The 22335-nt window shown below is 45.3% G+C and overlaps 1 protein-coding gene across 10 annotated transcripts in view; it reads left to right on the plus strand.

Moving 5' to 3' along the window:
- The window catches only part of Kat6b (K(lysine) acetyltransferase 6B), a 173263-nt gene continuing 150928 nt past the window's right edge, over positions 1-22335 (plus strand). For 2 of the 10 annotated variants that reach the window (XM_006519263.4, XM_017316082.2), the window contains exons 1-2: positions 1239-1863; positions 17411-18283. In XM_006519263.4, coding sequence (XP_006519326.1) covers positions 17660-18283 — 624 coding nt within the window. In that variant the 5' untranslated portion in view covers positions 1239-1863; positions 17411-17659. Of the gene's footprint in view, positions 432-511; positions 746-774; positions 934-1238; positions 1864-17410; positions 18284-22335 lie in introns of those variants that run through there. The other 8 variants (XM_006519265.4, XM_006519264.4, NM_001205241.1 and 5 more) reach the window with 8 other exon arrangements.

A 22335-nucleotide genomic window follows, 5' to 3' on the forward strand; every position in this document is an offset into this window, starting at 1 on the left:
GTCCAGGAAGCACCCAGAACGCAGCTCCGAGCTCGCCAGCCTCTCCCGCAGGCCGGGAGAGGGCATCCTGAGGGGCAGCTTCCCTCTCCAGCCTGCGTCTGACATCCCCACTCCCACCCGAGGATGCCTGTCCGCAGTCGCTGAATGTCACTGCTCCCTCTTCCTCCTGATCAGGGTAGAGACAGCTCCTGAGGCATCCCCCACCCCAAAACTGCCGCGGTCGCCCGAGGGTACAAGACCCGGGAGAAGGACGAAGTTTGGGGCCCACGGCGGCGGGAGGGGGGGCGCGTTTAAGAAGACCGCACCTCAGTCCCAGACCTGGCGGACACACTCCCCACCCCAAAACAGCCCAGGCGTCCCCATCCTTTCGGACACCGGCATCCCCGCCCTCCCCTGAGGGCGGTGAGCGGAGCCCCCCGGGGCGGAGGCAGGTACCCCCGGGGCGGAGACTGGGGCGGGCGGGGTCCGGGCTGCGCCCCCGGCCGGGCCAGGCGGGCTAGCGGGCGGCGCGGGGGGAGCGGGGCTGGGCGGCGCTGCCTCGGGCTCTGTGCGCTGCAGCCCGGAGCCGAGGAGGAGGAGGCGGAGGAGGAGAAGGAGGCGGCGGCGGTGGGTCCCGGGCGGGGGGAGCGCGGCGCTGCGGACCCGGGCGGCTGGCAAAGGACGAGGCGGAGGCTGAGGAAGGCAGCGGGGAGACCCGGTCTGCAGCAACAAAGGGCAGCAAGCGATTGGCCGGGCTGGAGGCGAGGTTAGCCGGGGACCGGGGTGGCCGGAGGCAGCGGCGAATAGTGCACGTGCTTGCAGACACGGGCGAGTGCGGAGCCGGGGGTGCACACCCGGTGGGTAGGGGGCTTGCTCCCCCTCCGTATGGGATGGCGAAGAGGCTGCAGTGAGATCGTTCCGCCTGCACCCGGCCTGAGGCTGGCAGGGTAGGGGGTATGTGAAGGGGGTAGGGTGCAAGCCAGGGGGCGGGCGAGTAGTCGCCCGGGACAGGACAGGAGAGAGGGTGGAGGAGGGGGCTGGATGGAACGCTCCGGGCGGCGCGCCCGTCCGCGCGCTCCTCGGCGGGAGCAGGCGACTGAGAACCTCGAATTTTAACTTCGCGTGCCCGCCCGCGCGCGCCCGCCTGCGCCCACCCCTAAATCCTGCGGCCGCCGCCAGCGATCAGCTCTCACACAAACTTTAGCTGCGGGCTAGGGGCTTTGGGGTTGAGTGGGGGAGGGGAGAGGAAAAAAGGCTTCTGATTGGCGTCGTGTACAGCCAATAAGGCCAAGCGCCTCTCCTGCGCCTAGATCCAATCCATTTCTAGAGGTAGAGGGGGCGGGTAGGTGGAAGTAGAGGTGGCGCGGTGTCTGTGAGAGAGAAAAAGGGCTGGACCAATAGGTGCCCGGAAAAGGCGGGCCCCGCGGTCTGTTGATTGGTACTGGCAGTCGACCCTCCCTCGGGGTGGTGCCGGAGGTGGGGGGGGGGAAATGATGGGTCGAGAGGTGTGTCTATGTGGAGGCGAGATGACCGGCAGGAACTTGCCCCAATGGGGGGCAGAGTGTTTAGCGAGCGGGTGACGGACAGACCCGTAGGCCAACGGTTGGCCCTAAGTGTTCGTGCTCTCGTCCAATGGAACGGCGCCGGGGCGGGGCCGCGTCTTGGGTTTAATGAGACTCCATTGGGCTGTAATCAGTGTCATGTCGGATTCATGTCAACGACAACAACAGGGGGACACAAAATGGCGGCGGCTTAGCTCCTACCCCTGGCGGCGGCGGCAGCGGTGGCGGGCGCTACGGCACCTCCTCCAGGCGGCAGCCGTAGCTTCTTTCTCAGGCAGATTCAGCGCCCCCGGCAGGCGCGGTGGTGGTGGCGCGCGGCCAGGTCTGTCACCCACCCCGCGCGTTCCCAGGGGGAGGAGACTAGGCGGGCGGGGGACCGACGGGGGGGTGGCCTGGGACCCTCGACGCCCCTCCCACAGGCCCCTGCGCGAGGGTCACCGCGGGGCCGCTCGGGGTCAGGCTGCCCCTGAGCGTGACGGTAGGGGGCGGGGGAGAGGAGGGAGGAGGAATAAGCTCCGCCCCTGGCCGAGCCTACGGGGCAAGGGGCGGGGCTCAGGAATGGAAGGGCGGGGCAAAGTCGGGAGGGGCGGGGCAGAGGGATTCTAAGGCTTGGGCTGGGAGGGGATTTCTGTGCAAGAGTGAACTGGTAGGATGGATGGAGGGGTCGGACGAGGGCGTGGGCAAGATTAAAAGAACGGGAGATGAGATGGGAAACGGGAGGTGTAGAAACAGGTGTAGAAGGGGGTGTAGGGAGGGGCGAAATTTTGGTGGAAGTGGGAAGGGTACCTAGGACTGTGTGAGGGCTGGTGAAGTGCTGCAGACTGGCGAGATTGCCGTTAACTGGGGACACACTAAGGATGAATTTGGGTGTGGTAAATGAGAGAGTATTGCTGAGTTGGTGTTGGTTCGTCTTGGGGATGGGTTCATGAGGCGGGTACAGTTTCTTTGGTGGAAGAATCAGGCTGAATCCTCATGTTGGCATAGGATAGTGGTTTGCTGGCCCATGGTAAATGAAACATTAAGAAAACAGAAGGAAGGATGGATTAGTTAAGTTTGGGAGATTTTCTAAGGTAGCAGAAGAGACTTTAATGAGCAGGGAATGGAGAGAGGCTGCTTGTAATTTGCAGCAGTATATTAGAACATCTCATCAGGACAGGTGATTCAAAGTTAGGGGAAGGCTGTGGCTGTGAACGAGGGCAGCACTGAGCAATAGGTCTGGGTGCTATAATTTGATGGACTGTGCCCCCAGTCTTCATTGAGCCAAGAAAGGTTATGGAGACTTTAATTTTGATGGCTGGGGTTGTTTGGAGTAAACTTCAAGCCTAGTCTTGAAGGTGTGGCAGGAACAGGGAGAGCATAGAGTGTCCCTAGGAAGAGACATGGATGCTTGCTACCTTGGGCAAGAACATTTGGTATTTTTGAGTTTGGTAGGACTTTGGTTTGGGCACAGTGCAGGGAGTAATGGGACCTGGCAGGGTAAAGGCAGAAGAAGGGCAAATTAGTGACCTGCACCATGGAGGAGTTTGAACAATTGCAGTTGGGAGAAAGAATGTTCATGTGAGAGTAGTGGAAGTTATGAAGGAGCAGTGATAAGGAATTACAGTTGTCAGCAATAGCTAGAGACCCAGTGAACTTGGGGTGGAGATACCAGGAAATTCAAGGGAAAGAGTATGCACAGATTTGTATGGGCAAGAGGTAGAAGTAGCGCATGGGACTTTAGTTGTGTTAGTTCTTTGTACTCCAGTAGTGTGTGCTTGTGCACACACATACATGCAGATGTATGCAAACACATTTTGTGCATTTGATGCATACAAGTGTGCACATCCAGAGGCCAGGGCACGACATAGAATGTCTTCCTCTATCTCTCCCTGCCATATTGCCTTGACATAAAGTCTCTTACGAAGTGGTAGTTGGCCATTTTTGCTAGGCTGGCCGGTCTGCTGTCGAGCTCCTGGAGGCTGCCTGTCTTCACCTGCTCTTGCTGGGACTCCAGGCAGTCTAAACCACGCTCAGCGTTCACCTGGGTGCTGGAGATCCAAACGCAGGACCTCCTGCTTTCCATGCTGTGCCCGCCAAGCCCTCTATCTCTCCAGCCCCAGCGAAGTGGGTGTTTGTAGAAAGTACATTCTTCCTCATACTAGTATACCCTTCATTTCCTGATGCAACTCTAAAATACACTTGACTGCTTGCTTATTAGAAATTTATTATACATGTAGCAGAGTGAATGTGAGCTGTTGTTTTTAAGGAGTAATGGGTAAGGAGCCTGTAATCCTTGGTCATCTTTGGCTTTTGAGGTCAGCCTAGGTAGTAGTTAAAACCCTGTGTTTAAGTAAGCGAAGAAAAACTGAGGAAGGAAAGTTTTAACTTAAAGGAAGAATTTAGGTGACAGGGTCAGCTGAACTTTGACCTTTCGGCTGTACCTGGGCCTCTGGGTGGATGCTGATGATTGTGTTGTGTTAAGGACTAATGAACTACTTGTGGAAACAGGTGGACGCTATCAGAGGTAAGACCTGTGAATAGAAAGTAAACAGGATGGGTGAAGCAGATATGACACTTATTTATCTATTTATTTATAGACAGGGCTTCTTTCTCAGTAGCTTTACAGTCCTGAACAGTCTGACCAACTCACAGAGATTGATTGCCTCTTCCTCCTCAATGCTGGGATTAAAGGTGTGTGCCACCACCGCTGGGCTCTAACAAATGATTATAACATTACTTTTTTCTTTTTTAACAGTTATTGAGTGTGTGTGCGTGCATATGCTCGTGTGTGTATATGTTCATGTGTGTGCTTGTATGAATGCCCACACACATGTGCACTGGTGCAACTTTGGAGTTCTGATTTCTTCACCACGTGGGTTCCAAGGTATCAAACTCAGATTTATCACTAAGTGCATTTACTTATGTGAGCCCTGTCACTGCACCTTTCTTAGACATTTCATTTCCCTGTTAGAAAAGTTTTAACCAAGTGTCTGGCTTGTAGTTTCTAAGCTAGTTTTGTGAGTAATTGGCCTTTGATTTCCACATACAGAGCAATAGCTACATTTGTATCTAGAAAAGTCAGTTGGTTTGGGGAGACGTAGGAAGGTGGGTTGTAGTAAGAATAGTAAACTTTCGATAGAAGATTTAGGGCAGAGGGACATAATTTTCATGGTCTCTTCTGTTGTTGCTGAGTATTTTAGTTGTTTTTGGTTTGCTTGAAGCATCTCAACATACATATCGTGATGCACATGTGTACACATTTCTTGAACGTAGAGTTGCATTGTTGGTTTATAGGCAGGGCCGCCTCATGCTCTGCTCTATATCTGTTGTCTCAGCATAATCAACCTTTTTGGCTTTGAATGAAGAGCTGTGTGGTTACCCTTGCTAGAGCACTAGAGTGTGTATTTGTCGTACTGCTCACTGGTTAAACTTTCCCAAGAACACTCGCTCCTATTGCTTCTCTTTCCTTTCCAACTCTCAGACTTGTTAACTTAAAATTTTAGCCTGTCTAAATTTTGAGTAGTAAGCAGGTTGAGAAGCTCTTCATGTATTTGTCATTCAGCTTTTCTCGATGGTAAAGTTCCCCCTCTGTCCCATCTTTTCATTTGGAACTGAGTCTTTTATTACTACTTAGAAGTTTGTTTGTTTGTTTGTTTTCGAGACAGGGTTTCTCTGTGTAGCCCTGGCTGTCCTGGAACTTATTTTGTAGATCAGGCTGGCCTCGAACTCAGAAATCCAACTGCCTCTGCTTCCCAAGCGCTGGGATTAAAGGCGTGCGCCACCACGTCCGGCTAGAAGTTCTTTTTTTAAAAATGCTGTTCTTTAACCATTTGTTTACACCGTGTGTGTGTGTGTGTGTGTGTGTGTGTGTGTATGCATGTGTGTGGGCTCATGCACCAAGACTTGGGTGAAAGTCAGAGGACAACTTTTCCCTCCACAGTATAGGTCCCTGGGATGGAACTCAAGTTTAGCAGGTTTGATGGCAAGTACCTTTAATGCTTTGCCACCATGTTGACCTGGAAGCTACTGTGACTACAAGCTCTCTGTCCTGTGTGTATGTTACAAATACATTTTCTACCCTCCGGCTTTCCTTTTCATTCTCTTTATGATGTCTTTCAGTGAACTGAAGTTCTTAATTTTAATGGAGTCTGATTTATTGGTCTTTTCTTTATGGGCAGTGCCTTTTGTGTGTTTTATTTTAAAGACTATTTCCCTACCCTGTGGTCAAAAAGTTGAGTATGGAGTATTATCTCCTGAAAGCTTTCCTGACTTTGTAAGTTGTGTAACTGAGTACCCCACACTCTTCCTGCCCCCTCCCCCACCTCCCCCCCCAGCCCCCAGCCTTGCCACTGCAAACCTTCAGGTTTTTTTCTGTTCTCTGTCTTGAATTTATACTTGTCTAAAGCTACAGCTAAGGCCAGGTGCTGCTTCCCTAGTCTCTGAGGAGAAGTGGTCATGTAGACGGAAGCTCAGCCAGATTAGACTTTACAGGCCTCCAGCTGACTCTATTACCCTCTCACTTTTACGAGCTAGCATTTTATTGTGCGCCTGCCACTGTCCTTGCTTCCTTCATCTCTCTCTCTTATCTCAGTCATTCCTCTTAATAGTTCTGTAAAACAAGCTTGTATTCTCATTTTTACACACGAGAACTTGAGACTTAAATTGATTTACTAATATGCCCAGTGTCCCACAGTTTAGGTAGGTAGCAAAGTGGAAACCGGACCCAACTTCCTATAAACTTTCTTTTTAAAAAAACTTTTTTGTTTTGTTTTGAGACAGGGTTTCTCTGTGTAGCCCTGGCTGTCCTGGAGCTCACTCTGTAGACCAGGCTGGTTTTGAGTTCACAGATCCACCTGCTTCTGCTCCCACGTGCTGAGAGTTAAAGACACTATGCCCAACTTGTTGAATAAGATTTCTGAAGCCTATTTTAAAAACTTTATAACCAGAGAGACTTCCTTCTTTACCTTTTTATGTACTTTTAATTTTGTTTTTGGTGGTGGTGAGTGTCTCAGGGCCTTTCTTTTACATGCCAGGTAAATATTTGATTACAGAGTTACACCCTCATTCCTAACCAGCTTACAGGAGTGACCATCATGCCTGTCCCCTAACTTCTGTATTCTTATTGTAACCTGTCTAGCTAAGGTACATAGAGCTGTATATTGTGAGCGTGGATAGAGTGCATCTTTATGTCAGTAGACCAGCAGGCTTCATGTGGCTTAAGGATGAGTTAGAGGCTGGCACACTGATTCCAGCTTCATGTGGCTTAAGGATGAGTTAGAGGCTGGCACACTGATTCCAGCTTGAGAGCCTGAGGCAGGAGGGCCAGGCATGGTTCAGTTGTTTCTGTACCACCGTGACATGTGTTCCTTTTCAAAAGGAGACTTGTTTGTTTGTTTTTTAAAGATTTACTTATTGATTATGTGTGAGTACACTGTAGCTGTCTTCAGACACACCAGAAGAGGGCGTCAGATCTTGTTGTGGATGGTTGTGAGCCACCATGTGGTTGCTGGGATTTGAACTCAGGACCTTTGGAAGAGCAGTCGGGTGCTCTTACCTGCTGAGCCATCTCTCCAGCCCTGTTTGTTTGTTTTCGAGACAGGGTTTCATTGTAGTCCTGGCTGTCCTGAAAATCACTCTGTAGATCAGGCTGGCCATGAATTTCAGAGATCCACCTGCCTCTGCCTCCCAAGTACATCACCACTGCCTGGCTGATAAGAAGAACCTCTTTCTCTTGGAGAGTGTGTGCATGTGTGTGTGTGCACATGTGTTTATCATTGCGGGAGGCTTGGTGTTGACGGTGTGGTGGTCTCCTGCATCACTCTCTACCTTATATATTGAGGTAGGGTCTCTTAACTGAACAAAGAGAGCTCACTTGATAAGGCTATGGGCCGCTATGCCCACATGCTTTTTGTGTGGACTCTGGGGCATGGGACAAGTGCTCTATCTGATCTCAGCCTTCAGAATCATCTTTAAAATTCAGATGGCTTAATTTTTAGAGACAGGCTGTCATGTAACTTGGCCTTGAAGTGATGCTTGTGCCTTCCACTTCTCAAATGCTGGGATTACAGGCTTGCAAAACGCCCAGCAAATTATTTCTTAATACATCGTTCTCTGTCATTAAAAACCAAATAAGGCTGGGCGGTGGTGGTGCACGCCTTTAATCTCAACACGTGGGAGGCAGAGACAGGCCGATTTCTGAGTTCGAGGCCAGCCTGGTCTACAGAGTGAGTTCCAGGACAGCCAGGGCTATACGGAGAAACCCTGTCTTGAAAAAAAACAAAAACAAAAACCCCCCAAAAACCCCAAAACAAAAGCCAAATAAAGCTAACTTGCAATTAGAGAGAAACTTAGGTTTGAATAGAAAAATGTTAATGCTAGAAACACTCTAAATGTAGTTGATTATTTTTTAAGTGGAAATGCTTAGTGGTTGTAATTACTAATCAGTGCTGGCTTCAAAGGCCCACCGACCCGAGCTGACTTCTTCATGTTTCGTCACATCCTCCCTATTACAAGGGATCAGATTTCCTGTGATGTTTCTAACAGTGTGATTAAACTTTAGAGACGGAAACTATTGAGCACTCAGATGCAGGAATGACTGTGCAAACCTAATTCATGGCTTCAACCAGGAGGCTTGGGACCTGTCCCTACTAATTTATGATGATGATGTTGAAACTAATCTTTGCTAGGGATTATGGAAGCCGTAATAGTTTATTGATGGTTCAGTTATTGTTTGTTGAAGCAGATTTACACAATTATAGTTTAATGACATAACAAGGGTATTGTCAACTAGGAGAGCATGACATGAAAACTTAAACTTACAATTCATATAATATGTATTAGTTGAAATGATCATTTTCATGGTGATTTAGCCTCTTAGAAACCCTTAGAAAACATTATTAGCTTATGAATTGAAAACTCTATGTTAATGAGTAGTGGGAAAGAATTTAGTATTCCTCTAAAAAGACTGGAAATTAGACATTCAGTCCAGCTAGCATGCATCGACTGCGTTACCCTCATAAATTTAATCTAAACTAGATTGATGTTTGGAAGGATGAAATACTGCTTGCTCTGGTTCCTTTGTTGCTCCTCCATTGTAGTGACTAGATGTTGCCAAAATGCTTCAAATATTTAACATGATTGTGTGTGAGTGTGTGAGTGCACGCCAGCACTGTATATGTGTACTTTGCTTTTGGTGTCATGTGTTCTTGACTTACTTATTTGATATGTCACATTTACATGCCACTCCCATAGTTAGTCACAGCTTTTCCTCTTCTCATCTTCTTTCTCTTTTTCTCACTCTCATCCCCCCTCCACCCTTTGATTTGTGTTGTCTTTGCTGTGTAACTCAACAGGACTCAACCTGAGATCTTCCTGTCTCTGCCTCCCAGTTCCTTGTGTAGTCTAGGCTTGAGTTGAAGTTGAGATGCTCCTCTTGTCTTAGCCCACTGAATGCTTATAGGTGTCAGCCACTACACCATGAGTTCAAGACCAGCCTATATAGTGAGTTCCTCTACACTCTAGACTTTAGTGTCGGATACTGTAAAAAACAAACAAACAAACAAACAAAAAACAAAAAAAAAAACCCCAACCCAAACCAAATAAAGAAACCCCCAAACAGGCATTGTTTCCCTCTTTTGATCCAGTTGTAGCCCCAGAAAGTGGAGCACATAGAAATGAATCAAATGTGAGATCTGGTCCTGTGGTTGTAAGAATGGCCCCCATAGGCTCCTGTGTTTGAATGAGCGGTATGGTTGGTGGAACCAGTTGGGAAGGACTAGGAGGCATGGTCTTGTTGGAGGAGGTGTGTCACTGGGGGCAGTCTTTCAGTTTCTGAAACCCACCTCATTACCAGGCATTTCTCTCTGCCTCCTGCTTGCTGGTAAGGATGTAAGCGCTCAGCTACTGCTCCAGTGCCATACTCCTTAACACGATGAACCACGAGCCCCACATTAAATGCTTTCTTTCTTTCTTTTTTTTTTTTTTTTTGTTCCTATTTTCTTTCTTTCCTTTTTTTACGGGGTGGGGTTATAGGAGTGGGTTTTGAGACAGGGTTTCTCTGTGTAGCACTGGTTGTCCTGGTACTTATTCTGTAGACCAGGCTAGCCTCATAATTAGAAATTTGCCTGCCTCTGCCTCTTGAGTGTTGGGATTAAAGGCGTACTTTTCTGCCACCCAGCTTTTTTTCATTCATTCATTCCGAGATAGGTTCTCAGTGTGTATTTCTGGCTATCCTGTAACTATTTGTTGAGGCTGGCCTCAAACTTACAGAGATCTGTCTGCTCTGTCTCCCATGTGCAGTGATTAAAGGTGTGTGCCACAATACCCAACATAAATGCCTTCTTTTATAAATTGCTTAGGTCATGGTGTTTTAGTCACAACAATTAAAAAGTAATTAAGACAGTTCCTAAGAATTATATAATTGGTCAGTTCCAAATGAGCAAAATATAAAAAGGACATGAATTTCAAAATGGTTGGAAAGCAGTAAGAAAGCTAGACATGTCCAGCTAAGCAGAGGTGTGTAGCATTTGTCAGATGGGTGGGTGTTGGCTGCACTGACCCATGGAAAATTTGACTTGGCAGCTATCTAGGTTTCTACTTACTTATTTTTCTTTCAAGACAGACTCTTGCTATGTAGCCCATACTGGCTTGGAACTTTCAATCTTTCTGGCTGCCTGGGATCTAGGTGTGATTATAGGGGATGTCAGAAGATCAACACTGTTTTCCCAGGTTCAAATGAAGTACCCTGCACAATGGGTGTCCTACCCTGGGTTTCAGCAAGGCTCAGTTGCTGCAGACTGGTCTCTAATCAGAGGAACATATTGCTTGAAGAAGCCTTTGTGGGGACTCCAGGGTTGCTGGAGTCTTCACGCCACTGAAATTATTAAGGCATGTGCCATCATGCCTGGTTTGTTTGATCTGAGGCAAGATCTCATGTAACCGAGGTTGACTTTAAACTTCCTGTGTATCCAAGGATGACCTTGAACTTTTGGCTCTTCTGTCTCTTGAGTGCTAGGATTACAGGTTTGTGTTAGCAAGCTTGGCTTTATGCAGTGTTTGGGGATTTAACTTGGGGCTTTGTGCATGCCAAGCAAATGCTCTACCAACGATGCTACATTCTCTAGTCCCTAGTTCTTTTTAGTTTCTTTGGCTGTGGTGTTGTGCTTTGTTGTATTTAGTGACAGGGTCCCATTATATAGCTCTAGCTGCCCTGGAACTCAGTGTGTAGACCACGTTGGCCTCAAACTTGGAGTACTGAAATTAAAGGTGTGTGTCACTATGCCTGGCTTTGTTTTAGTTTCTAAAAATATTGTTTAATAATTTACGGATTTAAAATCCATGTAATTCATATTGTTTTTGAGGTAAGATCTGTGTAGCTCAGGCTACCCTGAAATGCACTGTATAGTCCAGGCTGGTCTTGAACTCTTGACCAAATGTTAGGCTTTTGGGTGTGAACCACTACCCTGCTGATGAATTATTTTAAAGTGGTTAACTCAGTTGCATTTCAGTACATTCACATTGTTGTTTGACCTCACCTCTTTCTCACCTCTCATTGTTTTCAAATAAAGTCTCATACTTATAAAACAGTTTCTCTCCACACTGAGGTCCTAGCAATGCATGCTTTGTTTATAAGTTATATATGGATGTTTTATAGAAATGCAGTTATAGGATATCTGACCTTTGTGTCTAGTTTCTTTTACAGTATAATATGTTTCAGTGTTCATCCATACTGTAATAGTATATATTAGTCCTTTATTCTCATCCTCTCTCTCTCTCTCTCTCTCTCCCTCTCTCTCTCTCTCTCTCTCTCTGTGTGTGTGTGTGTGTGTGTGTGTCTGATCTATTTTATCACTTTTTTTGTTTTTTGTTTTCTCGAGACAGGGTTTCTCTGTGTATCCCTGGCTGTCCTGGAAGTCACTCTGTAGACCAGGCTGGCCTCGAACTCAGAAATCCCCCTGCCTCTGCCTCCCAAGTGCTGGGATTACAGGCGTGCGCCACCACGCCCAGCTGTTTTACCACATTTTATCTGTTCTACTGTAAGTGGATATTTGGGCTGTTTGTACCTTTGAGTATTGTGAACACTGCTGTTGTGACCATGTTTTGTCTGTATCTGTTGGAGAAGCTATGCTCAGTGTTTTCAAGTGTATGGTGTGAAATAGGCCTGTGGGATCATGGTAATCTCACCAAGCAGTCCTTTGTCACTTCTTAGTTGATTCCTGCGTGTCCTGGCTCTGGCTCTGGCTCTGCTTTGCCTTTCCCATGCCATGTGCCATAAGACCGTGTGTAGGGCAGGGACTTAGTGCCACTGAGTATTCATTTTCTTTGACTAGTATTCAGAACCTCAACTCCCAGTTTACACATATTGGGTGCAAGCATGTTTTTCAGGGAAGTAGATGGATTTAGGGCTTGTATGGTACCAAGCATCACCAAGTAAGTGATATTTGATGTCAGACAGTAGATGGTTGTGAACCAAGGATGCTATTTTAAGCCATTGTGCCATTTGGGTGTGGTGGGCAGTAATGGAGGAAAGAAGTCATGGTTTCTTCCAGTGTGTGCTGTATTGTGGAAGATATTGTCAGTGTATGCTGTATTGTGGAAGATCTTGTTAGCATTTGTTGATGCCCACTCAGTTTATACAACCATCTTTGAAAACAAAAGTCCTGGAGCTTATAAAAGTAAGAGAGCTGAAAATAGCAAGCCAAACCTAGGATGGTAAGATAATATACTCTATTATTAACCTTTTGTTTTTCTACCAGTGTTTTTGGCACATCTGTAATCTCATGGCTCCAATGTTGTGACACTAATTTTGAGATGACACAGGCTTTCCTGCAAGCGTAAGGAGGCCTCTTCTGAGTGGGATATTTCGATTCTCCTTATGCTGCCCTGAATATTTCTGGAGTGTTGATATTTATGTAATGCCAGTGAGGCTTAAAGCTCAGCGTTGGACCAAGCGTTTTCCTGGATGTGTAGAATAGCTTGTAACGAGTGCTGCAAATGGGGTTCTAAGGCTGCAAGGTACAACAATGTAATTTGCCCATGTTTTTTTAGCCAAAGTTAAAACGTTTCACAACCATAGGCAATAGAAAGGGATCATTTGATGCAGCATGAATCTTCTGAATTAATTTGGGTTGACTTACTCCTTTTGGTAGCCTTTAACTGTTAAGGTTTTTTGTTTTTTTTGTTTTTTTTTTGGTTTTTCTGAGACAGGGTTTCTCTGAATACCCCTGGCTGTCCTGGAACTCACTCTGTAGACCAGGCTGGCCTCAAACTCAGAAATCCGCCTGCCTCTGCCTCCCAAGTGCTGGGATTAAAGGAGTGTGCCACCACACCCGGCTAGCTGTTAAGTTTTTAAAAGGGAAAAAAAGGCAAGAGAATAATGATTTGAGTTTTAGTCGTGACTAGTGGCCCTGTCCACAAACACAGCAAGTGGACTCTGCAAAAGAGAAGTGGTGGGGGGCAGGTAATTTTGAGTCAGGGGGAAAATCATTTTTATGTGACTTTCGAATGAATTATGCATTTTTCCCCCTGTAGATCTGTCTGTCTAGATACTGCTTGGACTGAAATGAAACTGCTTTTCAGTGTATTCTCTTAGCTTGTACCAATTTAAGGTGGGACCGTGGGGTGTCAGACAAATCAGCCCCAGATTAAAAACAAAATTGCAGTGGATAATGTACAAAGTAGATACTGTGCATGTATTTATCCGAGGATTGGCTTACAGGTAAGAGACTTCTGATTTCCCTCCTTTCCTAACTGTATATGTTTTTTAAACATTCGATTCAGCTTGTAGCAGAGAGCTGCTGAAATTACATCGGCTTCTGCCTAATTAACTCTTGTTGGATGGTTTGTTGGATGGGATCTCATTTTGAGATTAAATTGAGGAGAGGGGCTTGTGCTGGGGGCTGGTGGCGGGTGGAGAAGAAGGATTTAAGATACGGGTATTTATGACTTCTTTCTTTTTTTTTTTTTTTTTTTTTTTTGGTCTTTGAAGTGAAAATGATCACCGTGCCCTAAATTGAGGCTTGTGTTGATATTGTGCCTTTCTCTTCCTTACCAGTATGTCAATCAATGCTAGACGGATTTGGGAACAAATAGTGATTGCTGCCTGGGAAAGTTAGTGTTCAGGACTAGTCAGTTGGTGGTGTTTTCATGAGAGGAATTCTTTTTTTTTTTTTTTTTTCCGAGACAGGGTTTCTCTGTGTAGCCCTGGCTGTCCTGGAACTCACTTTGTAGACCAGGCTGGCCTCGAACTCAGAAATCCGCCTGCCTCTGCCTCCTGAGTGCTGGGATTAAAGGTGTGCGCCACCACACCCTGTGAGGGGATTCTTTTTAAGAGGCTGTCACAAACCTAGTTTTAAATTTAGAGATTGTGCTCAATTGCATAGCTCATATCTACCAGAGCTAGAGAGACTTGGAGATGAGTGTGGCCTCTGGGCCGTCTTTATGCAATCACAGACTTACACAGTTTTCTTCCTGATGCTCTTTTGCTTATGTATCTAAGATGCCTAAAAGCAACTTGGTATTTATTATGGGCACTTTGTTGTGACATCTTCTCACCTGCTTCCCTCAGGTATGCTTTGTACAGTCAGATCAAGGTAGTTGTGGGTCCTCCTGAATAAATGATGAAGGATGAGATAATACTTGGCTCCAATGAAATAGCTCCTAATGAAATTTTGCTGTAAGTGATTTCACTTTGAAAAGATACGTTTGCTGTTGTGCACGCTCTGACAGGGGGAGATGCTTCAGCAGTTTTATCCCAAGCACGGTGCTCCAGCTCTAAGGTCTGTCAGTGATTTATGTCATGGCACAAGATGGAGAACTTAATAGATCTGCAGATGACAGTCAAGATTCAGACAGTCTTTGGCAGGTTAGAAGATAGTCCAAATCAGCTTTGAATACCACGATTTAAAAAGCCAAGGGTGGTGGTACTTGCCTGTGAACTCAGCATTTGGGAAGCTGAGCCAGAAGGTTTGCCCTGAGTTCAAGGTTAGCATGAGCTATGTAATGAGTACCAGGCTAGCAAGACCTTGTGTTAAAAAACAAACAGCAAAAGGAAATAAGCCACAAGAATAACAACAAAAATCCAGCATTTTAATTTTTTAAGGAAGGGCTGGAAAGGTTTAGTTGGACAACATTTTTGGAGAAAGATCTGGGCATGTGCTCAGCATGGTCAGCATGGCTATGTGTGTGTGTGTGTGTGTGTGTGTGTGTGTCTGTCTGTGTGTGTGGGGTTCCTGTGACTTTGAGTTACACTTTGACCTGAGTAACTCCTGGGGGTGTGTGGTTAAAGTGGATGTTAGCAGTAATGTGCAGCAGACAGATGGCTGTGGTTAGAGATCTAGGATGTAAAAGGTTGAAGGAGCTAGGATAGCAGTGTTTATTTAGGGAGGGGTAGAGGTGGGGGAGATTGATAGTGGTTTTTAAAAGATAATTATTTTCAAGTATTTGAGGGCCTGTCATATTGAAGAAATCTTGGGATTATTCCTGGGGAACTCAACTTGTGTGTCAGAATCATAGGAAGGTGGAGGCTTGCTTCTGTGAGCAAATTAATTATGTCTCCAGCTTCCTTTCAGTGGTGCATTGAGCTGCCTCCAAAGATTTGGTGGGCTGTTAGGGAGATTGGCCAAAGATCTTGTACTGGGCAGCTGAGAAGTGGACTGGATGACTGCTAAGTCTCATCAGCTTCCCATTTCTGAATCTCAGGGAAACGTGGCGAGCTGACTGGTGATGTGCTGAGAAGGCCCTTTCAGGCCGTGCTCAGGAGCTGCGTGGGCCACTCTTGCAGGAGCTCCGGGCTCTGAGTACTAATGTTGTTCTTTAGTGTCTATCTAAAGAATTTGAAATTTCTTTTCTTTTTTGTTTGTTTTTTTTGTTTGTTTGTTTTTTACAGGGTTTTTCTATGTAGCCCTGGCTGTCCTGGAACTCACTCTGTAGACCAGACTGGCCTCGAACTCAGAAATCCGCCTGCCTCTGCCTCCTGAGTGCTGGGAGTAAAGGTGTGCGCCACCACGCCTGGCAGAATTTGAAATTTCTATCTTTGGGTAAATCCCTAAATTAGCAACCATAAGACTTTGGTTTTGTGTTTTGTGAGACCCCCTTCAAGATCTGTAGACACTGAACTTAGTAGACATCTATGATAATAGTTGGAACTGTGTTTTAAATAGTAAGTGCCATTCTTAACTATGCTTTTAGTTACCATCAGCTGACCCCACAAAACTTGGGAAGTGAACAATATTTTTTTCTTTGTAATTTTTAAATTACCTTTATTATGGTATATTGTTAGCATTTTTTATTTTATTGTTGTTCATTTCTGTTGTACCTGATTTGTAAATTAAAGTATCGTTATTGTGTGTGTACAAGAAAAAACTAAAGCAAGGTAGTACAATATGTATCAGGTACAGTATCTCTGATCTAGGCCTCTGCTGGTGGTCTTGGAACTTTCCCCATTGGTAAGTAGGAATACTGTCTGTATGCTGCCTGTAGGGAAAGCGACTCAAGCTTAGGTCTTGTACTTCTCCACGAGGTAGTAATAGGGCTGGGGACCAGAGCCTTATCAGTGTCTCTGCAGAGGCAGAACTAGCTGAAGCAGGCGGCTAAGGCACAGGTGAGAACTGGATTGGGCTCAGATTCCAAAATGATGTCCCTTGAGCTGTTCATTGCTACATCCTCTCAAGCCACTTACATTTATAGTTATGCTGGCGATTACATGATGTTTTTGGGTGGTGGTTGTTTATTTGGATAAAAAGACAGTTTTATGTAGCTGAGACTGGCCTCAAACTCTCAGTCTTCCTGCAACCTCTTAAATGCTAAGATCCCATGCTTATGCTATTATATTACACCTAGCAAAATGGTGCTATGTATGAACACGCTGTCATCTGGATAGAGTGGGCTGAGATGGAGACATTACTGGAGAGCAGTAGGTCTGGCCCAGTTCCTGGGCCGGTATTGTATCAGTACCAGATTGGAGAGCAGAAGTCTGAGCGCACTGCTGCCCTGGCCAGCTGGAGTCAGGTTTGTAGGGATTGTCTTTCTGTTGAGCTGTGGGATGAGCTGGAACAGGTGTTAAGATAAGTAGAATACTGCGTTATTAAAAGGTGAAGGGGTATTTACTTGTATTCATTTCAGTTTGCCAGCCTGTGCCATACACAGATGCTACGCAGAGCAGAGCACCAGAGTGCCCTGATCCCATACAGATGGCGAGGTTGGAAATTTCCCTCTGTGACCTAGCTCAGCTCAGCTTTACTGTGTCTTGTCTTAAGTTCTTTTTGTTTGGATACAGTTTCACTGTGTAGCTCTCCACTGGCTTTAGACTCCCTTGTAGACCACGGTCTTCTTCAAACAAAGATGTTCCTGTCTCAGCCTTCTGGGTGCTGGAATTAAAGGCGTGCACTATTGTTCCTTTTTTATATTTATTTTATATCTCTGGTAGACATGTACCTTAGACTGCTTTCACATGATTATAATTTTGATAACAGGACTCAGATTTTCCATGTTTTAACTTGTTTTGTACTTTGAGAGGTTTGGGGCAGCATATCCCACAGTGTGTGCATAGAGGGCAGACGAGTTTGGGGGGAGAGGTCTTTCCTTTCACTGTGTGGGTTCTAGGGGTTGAACTCAGGTGGAGCAGGTGCCTTTACCACTGAGTCATCTCAAGCCTGTTTGACAGATGTGGTCTCTTAAGTTATTATGTGTAAATAAAATCCTAAAAACAAAGTCGTGCACAGAGTGCACCTAGTGCCTGGTTGCACAGAGTTGTCCTGTGGCTGGATTGCACAGTACCTGCCTTTCAGTGTGTTAGTTTTGTACCTGATAAAGAATAATGCTGAGAAATCTTTATTTTTACAAGTTTCATTATTAAGAGTCTTTTCTCTCTCTCTCTCTTTTTATCCTTTAAGGTCTTGGTTTCCTAAAGATGTCTTTCACTTGAAGAGTGCAGTCCTTCCCATTGGTGAACTAAGACAACTCTCCACGTTGCCTGGCAGTCAGTCCTCTCTTTAAGGATGGTTGTCCCTATGCTGTTGCTTCACATGGGCTGGGATCCTCTGCCCTTGTGTTGAATTGTGACTTTGGAATGTGCAGGTTGTGTTAAGTACAAGGCGAATCTCTATGGGTAACGTCTGTGTTGGAGAAGCCATTTGTCAACCATGGTAAAACTTGCAAACCCACTTTACACAGAGTGGATTCTTGAAGCAGTGCAGAAAATCAAGAAGCAGAAGCAGCGGCCCTCAGAAGAGAGGATCTGCCATGCGGTCAGCACGTCCCATGGGTTGGACAAGAAAACAGTCTCGGAACAGCTGGAACTTAGTGTTCAGGATGGCTCCGTTCTCAAAGTCACCAACAAAGGCCTTGCTTCATATAAGGACCCAGACAATCCTGGGCGTTTTTCATCGGTTAAACCGGGCACTTTCCCCAAGCCAACCAAGGGGTCCAAAGGACCGCCGTGTAATGATCTACGCAATGTGGATTGGAATAAACTTTTAAAGAGAGCAATCGAAGGCCTTGAGGAGCCAAACGGCTCCTCCTTGAAGAACATTGAGAAGTATCTGAGAAGCCAGAGTGATCTTACAGGCACCACCAACCATCCAGCCTTTCAGCAGAGGTTGCGGCTAGGGGCCAAGCGTGCTGTGAACAATGGGAGGTTACTGAAGGAAGGACCACAGTACAGGGTCAATAGTGGGAGCTCAGATGGCAAAGGGGCGCCCCAGTACCCCAGTGCTTTTCCGTCCTCACTCCCGCCCGTCAGCCTTCTACCCCATGAGAAAGACCAGGTGAGTGAGCCCGGCGGTATCGACGCCCTGGAGATATTACTGTTTTACCTTTCGCTTCCACTTAGGCGTGCTCAGCCTGTGGGTCCCAACCCTTTCGGCAAACATCTATCTCCCCAAATAGTTACATTACAATTCATAACAGTAGCAAAATTATAGTATATAAAGAATAATTTTATAGTTGGCTGTATTAAACGGTCCCAGCATTAGGAGGCTGAGAACTACCGATGTGGACGGAAGATCTGAATGGAGTTTGAAAAGATCAGTTGTTTGTGCCTTGAAGCTGGTTTTTATAATTTATATTAGGATGTTTCATAGCATGATTGTTTAAACATCATTTTATGACACATTGAGGGTTTCTTCAGTGGCTAATAGTTAACATAATACTCACCTGACTTGCTTTATGTTGTAACTACCAGGTAAACTTGAATCTACCTTCTTCAAGCCCAAGAAAGGAAAGTGTGGGAGTTTTTCTTCCCTTAATTGTAGAGAGAAAAACCTCCATACTTATTTTAATACTGAGAATCTTTGCATAATGTGTGACCTAAATCCCTTCTGTTTAAAGCCATTTATTGTCAGTGGTCAGTGTGTGTTTGGTGTATTTGTCTATTTTTGTGTTTGTGTGCACACATACCTGCGAGCCCTAGTGCACATGAGGAGGTCTGGGGACAGTTGCAGGTGTTCTTTCCTTCCACTCGGTAGGTCCTGGAGATCAAACTCAGGTTGATAGGCAGCAACTTTACCACTGAGCTGTGTTGATTGATGGCCCAAGGCTTTATGTTAGTTTTATAGCATTGTAAGTGTGTGACAGAGTTTTGTTTCTGCTGAGATTTTTAAGTCTTCAGTTGGGTGTGATTTTCTTTGTTTTATTTTAAACTTACTGAATTAATTTCCCAAAGTCATGCTGAAGTAGAACAGCAGATTGCAAGTCAGGTCCTCCAGGTTTTGTATTCCTTTCCCAACTTTTGGTCAAGTGCACTCATCGATAGGATGACATTGAGCATCGTGAATAGGAAGCGACTGTGCCTGTAAGCTGCTTGCTGAGAAGTATTGAAAGCCAGGTGTCAGGCTCTGTGGGAAGGGTGTCTGCCTGTTCCCATGACGAGGCCTTCATTTTGTCTCAGCTCCTATGAGACCCAAGTATTAGCAAAACTGGTTTGCTTCTGTTCTTCTGGTACAAAGAACTCATGAAATGGGCCGTTTCCCTTTTTTGCTTACCTAGTAGGGGCCTACCTCTGAACTAAGGAAGACCCTTCACACAGGTATCTGAAGTCTAGAATGGATTTCTTAGCTGTGTTCATACCTTCTTGGTCTCCCACAACATTTATTTATTCATTGATTGTGGATGTATCAAAAATGAAGTAAACTATGAAATTTTCTTCATAACTGTCCTTTAAAAAACGACAGGCTCTTAGCTCTTGCCTCTCTCTTACTCTTGCCCCCCCCCCTTGCTCCCCATTCCCCTCCCCCTCTCTCCTTCTCTCTGCCTTTCTCTGCCTCTGCTACCCTCTTAACTCCCGTCCCCATGCCCTAGATAAACTATTCTATACTTTTAAAAAATTACAGAAAATGACTTATTTGAATTCCTGAACACAGCCATTTAGATACCTGTTTCTCCTTGAATCTTTTTTTTAAAATTAAAAACAGTTTAAATCTTTACTGAATTCTTTAGAGATACCTGGCTGTTCTGGAGCTCTGAATTTAGCCCAGGCTGGCCTCAAACACAGACTCTCCTGCTTTTGCTTCTGAGTGCTGAGGTGGAATTCTTTAAGGGAATCCAGAGCCATTCCTTCATAAGCTTGATTATCTTTATTTTTTATCCTCGGCCATGGCAAAGTTGCATAATTATCAGGGACATGGTCTCCATTCAGGCACTGTGGCCAGTTTTGTGTCTTTATGAATAATTGTAGACTCTGGAGGGAGGCATTTTCTGGGTCTGGAGCGGGCAGGACAGGTTCTCCAAAGCTCCCCTCCTTCTCTGCAACCTTGCTCATCATTTCTTGCTAGCCTTATCTTTTCTCTTCAGGCAGCATCTGTACAGAACTATTTTTAGTCTAAAGGCAAAATTCATGTTTGAAAGAGTCTAGGAGAGAGAACTGAGACATTTATTGCTTAGCATGCAATTGCAGTTGCTTTTTCTAGGATGTAGATCTTTTAGCTGTCCAGTTAGCATCGTTATTTAACAAGGAAAATTGAGAAAACATGCTCCAGAATATTTAGTTGATAAAATTTGGGGATTAATTGTATCAAGTAATCATAATAAGATTTTGATGGTATTTTATTAGTGAGCAATCTAGCCTCAACCTAATATTAATATGCATGCACACATACATACAAACATGTTATTTTTTAGATAAAATCTCATTATGTGTGTAGCGCAGACTGTCTTGGAACTCTGTAGTTAGCAGAGAGCCCCCTCCCCCTTTTTGAGACAGGATCTCACTCTACAGTAGTGATGGCTGGCCCTGAATGCTTTATGCAGATCATGCTGGCCTCAACTTACAGAAATCTTCCTGCTTCTGCCTCCTGAGTGCTGGCATTAAAGGTGTGCACCACCATCCCTGGCTTTCTTTTTAAATGTTGGATGTCTTCCTCTATTGCTCTCCACTGTAATTTTTGAGATAGGATTTGTCACTGGCTATATGGGCTGCCAAGTAATATACCCACCTTCTCAGAGATAGGATTCCAGACGGGCACCCACTGTAGCCAGCCTTGTTTTCTTGAGTGCTGGGGATCTGAACTCAGATTCTCGTGCTTGTGAGGTGAGTACTATACCCACTGCACCATCGCTCCATCCCCGATTTCATTTAAAAAAAAAAAAATATTGGGACAAGGTTTCACTTAGTTTCCCAGGCTGGCTTTGAATTTTGGTCCTTTTACCTTAGCCTCAATAGAGCTGGAATTTCAGGTATGTCTGCGTGCTTGGCAGAATTTAGGATGTGAATGGAGACTGTTCCAGGATGGTGCAGTCTTAACTATAGTTTGATAAAATAGTCTTTTAAAGAAGCTGTTATTGTGATTACCTTTGAGAAGTTGAATGTCATTGTAAAAGAGAAAATAAAAATAGCAGCTAATGTATTGTAAGCGTAAATGCTGGTGTCTTCCAAGTAGTTCGCACTTAGCTCCTGACTCATAGTTACTGGAAGAGAGGTAGATCGGTGCCCTACTTTTTGCAGATGGAAAAACTGCAGAGCAAAGCGGACGCTTTTTGTTCAAGGTCAGTAGAACTGGTGAACAGTCAGGCTGAGAGTCCACCCAGATAGTCCTGAGTCCAGGGCTCATTTGTTCTGGGCGGTATCTTAGTCAGCCCCGGGGCTATTCATGAATGGTGGAGGTCTCTCTTGCAGTTCTTCAGTAGGTCAGAAACAGTTTTCCTCCAGCAAATAGACTGCCAGCATTTGAAATCTGGTAGTTGGGATGGGCTTCTTACTTTTTTTTTTTTTCCCCAAGCAAGTGCGGTTTATAATATCATCAAACTGGAAATGCAGCAGGGAAGTCTGTGCCTCATTAGATTTAACAGCATCCTCACTCCTGTGCAGGAGGGGCACAGTGGAAGCTAACATAGGAGGCCTCGGCTTCCTGGCATGTACGTCAGCTCTTCTGAGACTCTGGAATTCTAATCAGGGATCACTATTCTCCCTTCTTAGCATGAAAGTCTTGATATTTATTTAAGAAACCTTTCTCTGCTGAGATGATAGGAAAATGAATTAAACCACTGAAGATAAAACTTTATCTTTGACTGGGCACGGGAACTCCTAAAGGATAGTATTAATGTTTCTCATTAAAAGTGGTAAAGCTCAATTAGGTCAGATTATGAGGACTTTGGAAAGTCAAATATTCTGAGAGACTTCAGTTATCACACTTTGTAGCAGTAAGATTCCATTTGCACATCTGGGCTTTAGCATTTTTATAAAGTCAGTTTAGTTCAATTTTAAGCAGATTCCTTAGTATTTCACTTTGTTGAGAGTATCATCCTAAAATTTATTGAAGGTCAAATCTTTGTGTATTTCCAGTGCACTGTAAAGTAGGGGAACTCCAGATATATTATGTAGCCC

Source organism: Mus musculus, chromosome 14, assembly GCF_000001635.26.
Source record: "Mus musculus strain C57BL/6J chromosome 14, GRCm38.p6 C57BL/6J".
Taxonomy (NCBI): Eukaryota; Metazoa; Chordata; class Mammalia; order Rodentia; family Muridae; genus Mus; species Mus musculus.